General features: G+C 44.7%; 1 protein-coding gene across 16 annotated transcripts in view; it reads left to right on the forward strand.

The window, feature by feature from the left end:
* Positions 1-12,652, forward strand: part of cast (calpastatin) — a 318,006-nt gene that overhangs the window by 234,079 nt on the left and 71,275 nt on the right. For all 16 annotated transcript variants that reach the window (XM_072516336.1, XM_072516333.1, XM_072516334.1 and 13 more), the window contains 4 exons: positions 3,170-3,259; positions 5,410-5,505; positions 5,883-5,945; positions 11,944-12,069. In XM_072516336.1, the coding sequence (XP_072372437.1) occupies positions 3,170-3,259; positions 5,410-5,505; positions 5,883-5,945; positions 11,944-12,069 (375 nt within the window). The remainder of the gene's footprint in view (positions 1-3,169; positions 3,260-5,409; positions 5,506-5,882; positions 5,946-11,943; positions 12,070-12,652) is intronic.

Consider the following 12,652-nt stretch of genomic DNA (forward strand, 5'->3'; position numbering starts at 1 on the left):
TAATCTAGTCTATATGCATGTTAAAATCCCCGATGATTATTAGATACATAGAAGATAGGAGCTGAAGGAGGCCTTTTGGCCCTTCGAGCCTGCTCCGCCATTTATCACGATCATAGCTGATCATCCAACTCAATAGCCTAATCCTGTTTTCCCCCCATAACCTTTGATCCCATTCGCCCCAAGGGCTGTATCTAGCTGCCTCTTGAATATATTCAATATTTTTTTATCAACTACTTCTTGTGGTAATTAATTCCACACGCTCACCACTCTTTGGGTGAAGAAATGACTCCTCATCTCTGTCCGAAATGGTTTACCCTGAATCCTCCGACTGACCCCTGGTTCTGGACATGCCCACCATCGGGAACATCTTCCCTGCATCTACCCTGTCTAGTCGTGTTAGAATTTTATAAGTCTCTGTGAGATCTTCCTTCATTCTTCTGAACTCCAGCAAGAAGAATCCCAACCTAGTCAATCTCTCCTCATATGACAGTCGCGCCATCCCTGGAATCAGTCTGGTAAACCTTCGCTGCACTTCCTTGAGATCAAGAACATCCTTCCTAAGAAAAGGAGACCAAAATTGCACATACTATTCTAGGTGTGGCCTCACCAAAGCCCTGTACAAGTGCAACATTCCTGCTCCTGTACTCGAAACCTCTCGCAATGAAGGCCAACATACCATTAGCCTTCTTTACCGCCTGCTGTACCTGCATGCTTCTTCAGCGACTGGTGCACAAGGACACCCAGGACCCGCTGCACACTCCCCCCTCCCAATTTACAAGCATCCAGGTAGTAATCTGCCTTCCTGTTTTTGCTTTCAATGTGAATAACCTCACACTTATCCAAATTAGACTGCATCAGCCATTGATTTGTCCCCTCGCCCAACCTGTCCAGATCATGTTGTAGGATCTCTGCATACTTGTCACAGTTCACCCCCCCCCCCCACACCCACTTGGTATCATCTGAAAACTTTGAGATGTTACATTTTGTTCCCTCATCCAAATAATTTTTTTTTAAATTTAGCATGCCCAACTTTATTTTTTTCCAAATAAGGGGCAATTTAGCATGGCCAATCCACCTACCCTGCACATCTTTGGGTTGTGGGGGTGGAACCTATCCAGACACCGGGGGAAGGTGCAGACTCCACACAGATAGTGACCCAGGGCCGGGTTCAAACCCGGGTCCTCACGCCGTAGGCAGCAGTGCTAGCCACTACGCCATCATGCCGCCCTCCCTCATCCAAATCATTAATATATATTATGAATAGTTGAGGTCCCAGCACCTATCTCTGTGGCATCCCACTTGTTACTGCCTGCCAATTTGTAAAGGACCCATTAATTCCTACTCTTTGTTTCCTCTCTGCCAACCAGTTTTCTATCCATGTCAATACATTTCCCCCAACCTCATGCGATTTAATCTTGCACAATAATCTCTTATGCGGGATTTTGTCAAATGCCTTCTGAACGTCCAAACATACCACATCGACTGGCTCCCCTTTGTCAACTGTACTAGTTACATCTTTATAAATCCATGCTGACTCTGACTGATCCTGCCACTGCTTTCTAAGTGTTCCGCTATAAAGTCCTTGATAATGGATTCAAGAATTTTCCCCACTATCGATGTTAGGCTTACTGGTCTATTATTCCTTGTTTTCTCTCTACCTCCCTTTTTGAATATTGGAATGGCATTAGCTAGCCTCCATTGTCGTACCTTTCTTACAAGCCCCTAGTATTTGCTGGTTTATACTGTGCCCCACTGCAGAACTACTGTTTGGGGATCTGTAGATTACTCCCAGATGAGCTATTGCGAACCCTGGCACAAGGTAGGCAATACAACCTACAGGTCTCTCGATTCTGGTCACAGGAACAGTGTCTGTGCCCCTAGCTACACTACCCCGATTACGACTATATTTCTCTTTTCTTACCCCACTTGAATGGCCCCCTGTACCACGGTGCTATGGTCAGTTTGCTAATCCTTCATACAGTCCCCCTGTCACCCACACAGTGAGGAAGAATCTCAAATCTGTTGGACAAGGATAAGGGTTGAGACTCCTGGATCCCTCTACCTGCCGCTCTCATAGTCACACCCTCCTGTCCCTGATCACTGGCCGAATTCAAGGTATTAATCTAAGGGGTGTGACTGCCTCTTGAATCATAGCCTTCCAGAAACTCTTCTCCTCCATGATGTGTCACAATATCTGAAGCTTAGACTCCAGCTCACCAACTCTGAGCCGAAGTTCCTCAAGCAACCAACACTTGCTACAGATGTAGTAAGTAGGAACCACAATGGGGTCCACCAGCTCCCACATCATGCAAGTACTACACATCTCTTGGTCCTGCATCCCAATTTTATTTAATTACTTTTAAATTTTTTTTAAAAATTCCAACTGGTCTTTCGTTTTTAATCTGTAAAAAAGTTCTCCTTTTTACCTTTAATGGACGACATGGTAGCACAGTGGTTAGCACAGTTGCTTCACAGCTCCAGGGTTCCAGGTTCGATTCCAGCTTGGGTCACTGTCTGTGCGGAGTCTGCACATCCTCCCCGTGTGTGCGTGGGTTTCCTCCGGGTGCTCCGGTTTCCTCCCACAGTCCAAAGATGTGCAGGTTAGGTGGATTGGCCATGATAAATTGCCCTTAATATCCAAAAAGGTTAGGTTGGGTTACGGGGATAGGGTGGACATATAGGCTTAGGTGGCATGCTCTTTCCAAGGGGTGGGGCAGAATTGATGGGCTGAATGGCCTTCTTCTGCACTGTAAATTCTACAATTCTCTTCGATTGGTTTCTCACTCTGTAGCTGCTGTCCCTTCCCCTGCTGTTGTAATTAGCTGGGTCCACCTCTCTCCGATCTGTTTCTCACTCTGGAGCTGCTCTCTCCTCTCCGTGAAACTATGAAGTCAGGTTTAAAAAGAACTTTTTAAAAAAACTATTGGTAAAAAGCGACCATGAAAGTACAGATTGGGTCACAGGAAAAGCAACCTGCCCCCCCTACTCAGAAAGATTGACATGTAACTCCAGTCCATCCCAATGTGGTGGATTTCCATTCACTAACCACTCTGTGGTGCCAGTGTAAGCAACAGTTACTTGAGTTCTTTCTTCAATAATTATCTCATGGCTGTCAGGATTTGCTTCAGTTGTTTTTGTTAAAAAGAGAAAATATGTTTTGTTTTTAAAGGATGAAGATCCATTTGACCTACTTGCAGGGACACTTCCATCACAAGCACCGGACAATTCAGGTCCAAAATATACTGGTCCCCCAGTGAAGGTACAAATGAAAATTGTCTTTTGATACTTGGAGACTTTGAATAAATTTCCAGTTACTGCATTGTATGTGTTTTTCTGTGTCAGTTCACTGGTAGAACTATCTAGTTAATCCCTACTCTTTCCCCTTAACTCTGTATTTTCTCCCTTTTTAACTTAATTCCTTTATTTGTGTCATTAGAAGGGCATCTTTTCAATGAGACGTTTAACAGAGCCCCTTTCTGTTTGTTCAAATAAACCTAAAATGTTTCATGGCACGATTTAATCATAGGAGGTCTCTATTTTGATATGTAAAGAAGAATACAATGAATTTATGCTGCATTTCTCTCCATGGCTCCCACCATTTCTAACTTATTAATAGATTTTTCTTTATGAAATCTAACGAATGCTTGCGAGGCTAGTGACAGAAGAGTTGATTAATGATTTCAAAAGGAAGCTGGATTGGCATTTGAGGGAAAGAAGCTTGCAGGGTTTTGGGGATAAAGCTGTGGAATAAAGCTGATTGGATTTGACTCCTCAGTGGGCCAACTTGTCTCCTCCTGTACCATAGTGACTCTATAGCTGGCTTTTTTTGTGGAGGCTGTGGCACTGCCAAGTGGCTGAAGACTCATGGGCAACCTCAACTCCACCAGTCCAGGAAGCCATCACGAGACCTTATGGTCACTGAGCTGTTAATTGCCTGAGATGGTGGCTTTCACTCCAATGTGAGAGGATGCCTCGCCTCATCGATCTGCCAGCCAATTAGAAGGCTAGCAACTCTCCTGTCCCAGCAGTGCCGCTGGGTGGTAGTCACTGCTGGGACTACATTCAGTCTCTGATGAGAAACTGATAGAGGCCAGATAACTGCAAATGGGGTGGCTTCGCTCGGCCAGTCAGACATTGCGGGTGGCAAGTGGGAGACCAGGTGTGAGGGAAAGTAGTAGTGGCAATTGTGCTGGAGAGGGCCCCCATTGGCCACAGAATGCCAAAACTTGATGACCACCCTGCCATTGAGCTTTCAGCCAGGTCGCCAAGGCTTACTTGGCAACCTTGCCTTATGAAGTGGCACCCCTACGTCTGGTCAATTGGCCAGGCATGTTGCCTGACACAAACCCAGATTATGGTAAAATCCCAGCGGAGATGGAGATGCAATAGGCACAGTAACCTGTGCAATGCCACCTAATTTTGCACCCACCTTCCCCACTTTCCAACCTGCTTCTGGAGAGGAGGAACTTGAAGGAGAGGGCAGGGGCACTTAAAATTCCAGCCAATATTTATTTGTGGCTGGTTGGGATTCTCCATCAGCAATGGTGACATCTGTTTATAGTGTTTCAGCATGATTTAAAGGGACTCTGCTTTGGTGGCTTTGTAACCTTTTTTTTTTAAATAAAAGTGTGACTGGAGTAATCAGTTGTGAATTTATCAGCAATTTGAAGAACCAAAAGCAGTTCTGGAAATGTGTGCTGAACAAGATTATGTACCATTTGTGAGCCAAGAGGCACCATCCACAAATAACCCTCATTGATAAAAGCAATTCCCTACACTGTGCTTTCTGTGAATTTAGTATCTCAGAGGCCAGTCATTAACCTTGGTGAATATTTTGCAGCCTTATTTTGCCTGTGAAAGTCTCCCCATTAGGTAATTGAAATCCTTGGCATAAAATATCTTTGAATCTACATGGCTGTGAAGACTCACATGTGGTGGCAGATATTATAAATGAAGGCACATATTGCCTACAATCTTTCACTAAATTAGTCCTTTGGCAGCTTCTTGCGACTCAGGCAAATGACTGAGTATTTTTCCTCTAATTATTGTGTTACAATCTCCACTTGGGGACATGGTAAGACAAATCTACTAAATGACCCCAAAATGCAGAAATTACCAACAAGGTTTCAATTTCTGTAACTTGTACTTTAACACAAATCAAACTGATGCATGAAACTTTTTTGTGTCAGCTTGGACTAAATAGGAGTGGACACTGCATGGAGTATTTTCCAGCTCTTGGTCATCGCCATTGCTGTCAACTGCAGTAGGTTTTTACAAGGAGTTTGTCCAGAACCTTCAATACTTTCCCAAATGTTCACTTAATTCAACCAACTCTATAATTTTACAGAAGCAAAGTGTATGGATATTGAGCTTTAGTATTTACTTAAATTGTATTTCTCACATTTTCAGGAATCAGATGCTACCAAGAAGAAGGCTGAACGAGTGGGAGAAAAGGAAGAATCTATACCACCTGATTATAGATTTAAAGAGCAACCTGATCCTAAGGTTTGGTCTCACAATTGCTTTGAGCCAAGTCAATAATTGTATCAATAATTTTGTATTTTCAAAATATGTCCATGTACAGAACATCCAGACAAATCTCTGCAGTAACGTTTCAACGAGCACTTAAATAATTTTGTTGCAATAGTAGAAATGATGCTGATATATTGCATCAAAGGAATCTGACTGAGATTAACAAAATAAAACACAACAGTACTCTCCTCTGATTAATCTTGCTACATAATAACTAAATGCCTTTGCAATTCAACTTATTGATCAAATGAGGTTCGCACTGGCAGCATGCATCAACGTTCTCTGCAATTATGTTACTATTTAATTCTGTTACCCTGAGAAGAATCTGATGAAGTTGTTTCTTGTAACAGGATAAAGGTAAAGTGGCCTCTTCCTCCACTGGTCCAGGCGCAAAGCCAAAGGCAACAGAGAAGGTAATGCTTAATTTTATTTGTTCTTCTAAGAGGATTTGATTCTCTACAATAAAACTCTTGAAAACACCACTCCATAAGACAGTGATATTTATGCTATTATTACAATAAAGATAGTGGTTGAAGTTTTTATGAAGCATACTACGTAATGACAGCTGGGATCAGCAGCGAGTTGTTGCCCAAGGTGGAAGATCCCACATTCCAAAAAATAAAACTGAGCGTCAGCGGCTTCCTTCATTGTGTTGGGCAAAACGATAAGAGAAATATTAAGTACTTGGAACATGAAGAGCGGCTCGGTAGAACAGTGGTTAGCACTGTTGGTTCACAGCTCCAGGGTCCCAGGTTCGATTCCCGGCTTGGGTCACTGTCTGTGCGGAGTCTGCACGTTCTCCCTGGGTCTGCATGGGTTTCCGCCGGGTGCTCTGGTTTCCTCCCACAAGTCCCGAAAGACGTGCTGTTAGGTAATTTCGACATTCTGAATTCTCCTTCAGCGTACTCCAACAGGCTCCGAAATGACAAAGATGAGGAAATTAAATTTATCTTGTCAATAAATCTTCCCCATTATGTTGACTACCACCAGAGCATTTTCTTTGCGTTTAACTGTCAGAATGACAAGGTTTGAAAATTGTAGTTTTGTTAAAGATTTCCATAAGTGCCTGATTCCCTATCCTGTTAATTTAATAATTAAGCTCTGTTCTATTTTGAGAAAATGGCATCTCATTACTTAACTTGTGTGCAGAGATGCTAATGTACTGACTATTAATCTTACTGTATATTTGTATGATAGAGCCCTGCTTTTCCCTGTGATTCCAAATGTCAACAATGAGTTTCCTGGAAACATAAAGTTCAGGTCTGAATGAACGTTGCAGAAGGAAATTAGAGATGTGCATGACAAAGGAATATCTGTAATTATGGGTGACTTTACCCTGCATATAGATTATGCAAATCAAATTAGCCACAAAACCATAGGGGAGGAATTACTGGAGTATATACAGGATTGTTATCAGGATCAATACGTTGCGGAACCAACTAGAGAACAGGCCATCCTAGACTGGGTATTGTGTAATGAGAAAGGAATCATTGGCAATCTATTGTGAGAGACTCTTGGGAATGAGTGACCACAATATAATAGAATTTTTCATCAAGGTGAATGAGTGACGTAATTGATTCTGAGACTAGGGTCCTGAATCTAAATAAAAGAAACTACAATGATATGTAGCACGAATTGGTTATGATGGATTGGGAAACGTTACTTAAGGGGATGACAGTAGATCGACAATGGCAAACATTCAAGGAACGCATGGGTGAACAGCAACATTTGTTTATTCCTGTCTGGCGCAAAAGTAAAACGGGAAAGGTGGCCAAACCATGACTTAGAGAGAAATTAGAGATAGTATTAGATCCAAGAAAGAAGCATACAAATTGACCAAGTAAAAGAACAGGCCTGAGAATTGGCAGCAGTTTAGAATTCAACAAAGGAGAACCAAGGGATTGATTAAGAAGAGGAAAATAGAGTATGAGAGTAAGCTTACAGGGAACATAAAAACTGACTGTAAAAGTTCCTATGGGTATGTGAAGGGAAATAGATTGGTGAAGACAAATGTAGGTCCCTTACAGACAGAAACGGGGGATTTATAATGGGGAACAAAGAAATGGCTGACCAAATAAATACATATTTTGGTTTTGTCTTCACACAGGACACAAATAACATACCAGAAATTTTGGGGAACACAGGGTTTAGCAAGAGGGAGGAGCTAAAGGAAATCTGAATTAGTAGAGAAATAGCATTGGGGAAATTGATGGGATTGAAGTCTGATTAATCCCCAGGACCTTAACCAAGTTGGCCCTCGCAATATTGGATGCATAGGTGGTCATCTTCCAAAATTCTGTAGAATCTGGAACAGTTCCTACAGATTGGAGGGTAGCTAGCGTAGCCCCACTATTTAAGAAGGGAGGTAAATTGAAAACAGAAATTATAGACAGGTCAGCCTGATGTCAGTCATGGGGGAAATTCCAGAATTGATTCTCAAAGATTTTACAGCAGAGCACTTGGAAAACAGTGGCAGGATCAGACAGAGTCAGCAAGGATTTAGAAAAGGGAAATCATGTTTGACAAGTCTACAGGAATTCTTTGAGGATGTAAACAGCAGAGTTGATGAAGGATGTGGTTTATTTGGAATATCAGAACGCTTTCCACAAGAGATTAGCGCGTAAAATTAACGTGCATGGGATTAGGAGTCATGTATTGAGATGGACAAAAAAGTGGTTGGCAGACAGGAAGCAAAGAGTAGAAATAAACTGGTCTTTTTCCAAATGGCAGGCAGTGGCTAGTGGGGTACTGCAGGGATCGGTGCTGGAACCCCAGCTATTCACAATATATATTAATGATTTAGATAAGGGAATGAAATGTAATATCTCCAAATTTGCAGATGGCATAAAGCTTGGTGGGAGGGTGAAGAGATCCTTCAGTGTGATTTGGACAAGTTGAGTGAGTGGGCAAATTAATGGCAGATGCTGTATAATTTGAATAAATGTGAGGTTATCCACTTTGGTAGCAAAAATGGGATGGCAGATTATTATTTGAATGGCCATAAATTAGGAGAGAGGAATCTGCAACGAGACCTGGGTGGCCTCGTACACCAGCCAATGAAAGTAAGCATGCAGGTGCAGTAAAGCGGCAAATAGTATATTGAGCTTTATTACGAGGGGATTTGAGTACATGAGCAGGGATGTCCTGCTGCGATTATACAGGGCCTTGGTGAGGCCACACCCCTGGAATATTTTGTGCAGTTTTGGTCTCCTTATCTGAGGAAGGATGTTCTTGCTATAGACGGAGTGCAGAGTACGTTTACCGGTCTGATTCCTGGGTTGGCAGGACTGACATATGAGGAGAGATTGAGTTGGTTAAGATTGTATTCACTGTAGTTCAGAAGAATGAGGGGCGATCTCATAGAAACCTATATTTCCAGCAGGACTAAACAGTGTAGGTACAAGAAGGATGTATCCGATGGTGGGGGTGTCCAGAATCAGGGGTCACAGTCTTACAATACGGGGTAGACCATTTGGGGCCTCTTGAGGGGACATTTCCTCACCCAGAGAGAGTTCAGCCAGTGGAATTCATTACCACAGGAAGCAGTTGAGGCCAAAACTATGGGCGCGATTCTCCCAAAAGGGAACAAAGTCCCATAGCAAGTGTGTTTAGCCGTGTGTTTCCCAGCGCTCACAGTGCTGAGAAACACATGGCTATTCAATGCGACTCGCATGCAGCCAAGGCAGCACGTAGCCCCGTTTTGTACAGTGGGGAGCTCCTGTGGCCGGAACTCCCCAGTGTAGCGAGAGATCAAAGACGCCTGGGACGATCCCCTGAATTCACCTGAGGAAGGAGCTGCGCTCCGAAAGCTAATGATTTGAAACAAACCTGGTGTTGTAAGACTTCTTACTGTGCCCACTCCAGTTCAACGCCGGCATCTCCACATTTTAAATAGTATAGAATCATAGAATCGTAGAATTTACAGTGCAGAAGGAGGAACCTGGACCTGTAAAGCAACTGTGCTAACCACTGTGGTGCCATGCTGCCCTTTTATGAGTGAATTCTTCCCTTGAGTGGAGGATAGGTGTGAAAGATGTTCTAGGGAGCCGGTGAAGTCTTGGTTGGGGGACCTGGTGGATTTTCTGCACTTGGAGAAGATAAAGTATCCTTTGAGAGGATCGTTGGGTGGGTTTTACTCAAGATGGGGGTGTGTGCATTAGCCTTTTTAAGGAACTGGTTAGTGTCAGCTGTGTGGGGGTGTTGGCAGGGGATAGTCTAGGTAGGGGCTGAGTTAGGTTGGATGGGGTGGGGTTGGGGTTATTTTTGTTCTTTTGTGGTAATAATGTAAAATTTGTTGAAATGTTTTGAATAGTTTGTATAAACAACAATTTTTGAATAAAATATTTTTAAAAAATAATATGCTGCCTTTCTATTCTTCCTACCAACGTGGATAATTTCACATTTTCCAACATTGTACTCCATCTGTCAAATTTATTCCCATTCACATACTCCATCTATGTCACTTTGCGAGTCTGTATGTCCTCTTCACAACTTACTCACATAATTGGGCGGGATTCTCTGGGAATCGGCGGGGCAGGCAGAAACGGCGCAGTGGAGTGTCGGGAACCACTCCGGCGTCGGGCCGCCCCAAAGGTGCGGATCCTCCACACCTTCAGGGGCTAGGCCGGCGCCGGAGCGGTTTGCGTCCCGCCGGCCAGTGTGGAAGGCCTTTGGCGCTGCGCCAGCCGGGGCCGAAGGGACTCCGCCGGCCAGCGCGGGTCCGCACATGCGCAGGAGCATCAGCGTCTGCTGATGTCATCCCCGCGCATGTGCACATGGAGTCACTTCCGCACCGGGAATGGCGGATGACCACGGCCTCCGGTGCGGAAGGAATAGAGTGCCCCCACGGCACAGGCCCGCCCGCGGATCGGTGGGCCCCGACCGCGGGCCAGGCCACCGTGGGGGCACATCCTGTGGCCAGATCCCCCCGTGACCCCCCAATAACCCCGGAGGCTGCCCGCGCCGCCAGGTCCCGCTGATAAAGGACCAACTCCAATTTACGCCGGTGGAACCGGCTACAAGCGGGCGGGACTTCGGCCCACCGTGGGCCGGAGAATTCGGGTGGTCCCAGGGCCCATTGAGTCACGCCGGACCCCGCCATTCTCTGAGGCGGGCGGCGCGACTCACACCATGTCGGTTTTTGGGGGGGTGGGAGAATTCAGAGGCCAGCGGGAGTGGGATTCACGCTGACCCCCGGCGGTTCTCCGACCTGGCGGGGGGTCGGAGAATCCCGCCCAAGTATCTTTGTGTCATCAGCAAATTTAACAAGCATGCATTCAGTCTCTTCATTCAAGACATTGGGAAACAAATTGCAAATAATTGATGCCCTGCACTGATCCCGGTGGCACTCCGCTTGTTACATCTTGCCAACTTCAAAATGACCCCTTTATCCCTGCTCTCTGTTTTGTGTGTACTAGCCAATCCTCTATCCATGCTAACATGTTACGCCGACACTATGAACTCTTGGGCTGGATTCTCTGGACCAGCAGCCACATGTTTTCCGGCAATGTATCATTCTCTGGTGGCGGGAGTCTATCTTCCCGCTGCTGGTCAATGGGATTTCCCATTTTAACCACCCCATGCCACCAGGAGCCCCGTTGGCGGGAATCCTGACAACTGAAGAATTCTGGCCCTTATTTTGCTCAGTAACCTTTTGAAGCATCTTGTCAAATAACTCCAGGAAATTTAAGTACAGCACATCCACAGGTCCCCCTTAATCCATGTTGTTTGTTACTTCTTCAAAAAACTCCAATAAATTAGTCAAACATAATTTTCTTTTCACAAAACTATGTCGACTTTGCTTGATTTCATTGAGGTATCCTAATTGCCCGAGCACAAATTGCGTTGTGGTCGCTTTAACGGGGTTTGCGCAGTGGGACCTCAGAATGTAATGTTCACGGGCCCTCCCTGCTGACGTAATCAGGTTCACACCCAATGACGGCGTGAACCTGATTACCATAGATTTAATCGGCTTAACATCATTGCTTCTTGGATGTTAAATGATCCTCCTCGCTACTGGTTTCCAAAAATGGAAACCCAGTCATGATCGCCACGCCAAGGGCTTGGAGGTGAGTAAAGCTCCCAAGTGGTGAGGGACGAGGCTGGCCAGTGCCCTGGCGCTGTCCCCGACACCCTGGAATCTGGGGACCTAGGGAAAATTAAGACCACTGCAGCCATCATACTGTCTTACATGTTCCACACATGGGATTGACAGAGTTCATCTCTCCATTTCTTCTGGGTTACATCATATTTCAGAAACCAAATGATGCGAGGAAGAAATTGAATAGTTATGGCCACTATTGCAAATGAAGTAGTTTCTTAGCTTCACTCTTGAGGATTTGAGGTTTTATTTCTGTGTTCTTAAAATATCTTTCAGATGTTTTAATTATATTTATTGTATTGTTATTACAGAGTATGACAGAAGGTGACGTCCTGGATACTCTGTCAGCAGACTTTATCCAAAGGTCTGCCGCTCCGATTTCAAAATGCTCAGCTCCGACTTCTCACTCTGCAGCTCCACCATCTCTGCAGCCGCAGGTATGGCTCCAATTTTAAACTGTTCGAGACTGCAGGTGGTGTAGGTTGGGAATTCTTAGGGCCACTGCAAAGATTCTCATTTTGCAATCTGAGTGATCCATGCAAATGGAATAAGGAAACATAAAGGTTAGATTTTGACTTGAGCAATCATGTGAAACAAGTGGGAGAAAGTCATAAACCTCTTTTACTTTTTTCACAACTTTTATTTCTGTTGATTCCAATGTGCAGCACCGAGTTCTCACTCTGCAGCTCCACCATCCATGCAGAAGTTCCAATCTTAATTGCCAGAGACTGCAGGTGGAGCAGCCTCTCTGCATTATATAGTCAAGCTGCCTCTCCGTTAGACATAGACATAGAACATACAGTGCAGAAGGAGGCCATTCGGCCCATCGAGTCTGCACTGACCCACTTAAGCCCTCACTTCCACCCTATCCCCGTAACCCAATAACCCCTCCTAACCTTTTTGGTCACTAAGGGCAATCCACCTAACCTCCACGTCTTTGGACTGTGGGAGGAAACCGGAGCATCCGAAGGAAACCCACGCAGACACGGGGAGAACGTGCAGACTACGCACAGACAGTGA

The sequence above is a fragment of the Scyliorhinus torazame genome, chromosome 9 (genome assembly GCF_047496885.1).
Source record: "Scyliorhinus torazame isolate Kashiwa2021f chromosome 9, sScyTor2.1, whole genome shotgun sequence".
Classification (NCBI taxonomy): Eukaryota; Metazoa; Chordata; class Chondrichthyes; order Carcharhiniformes; family Scyliorhinidae; genus Scyliorhinus; species Scyliorhinus torazame.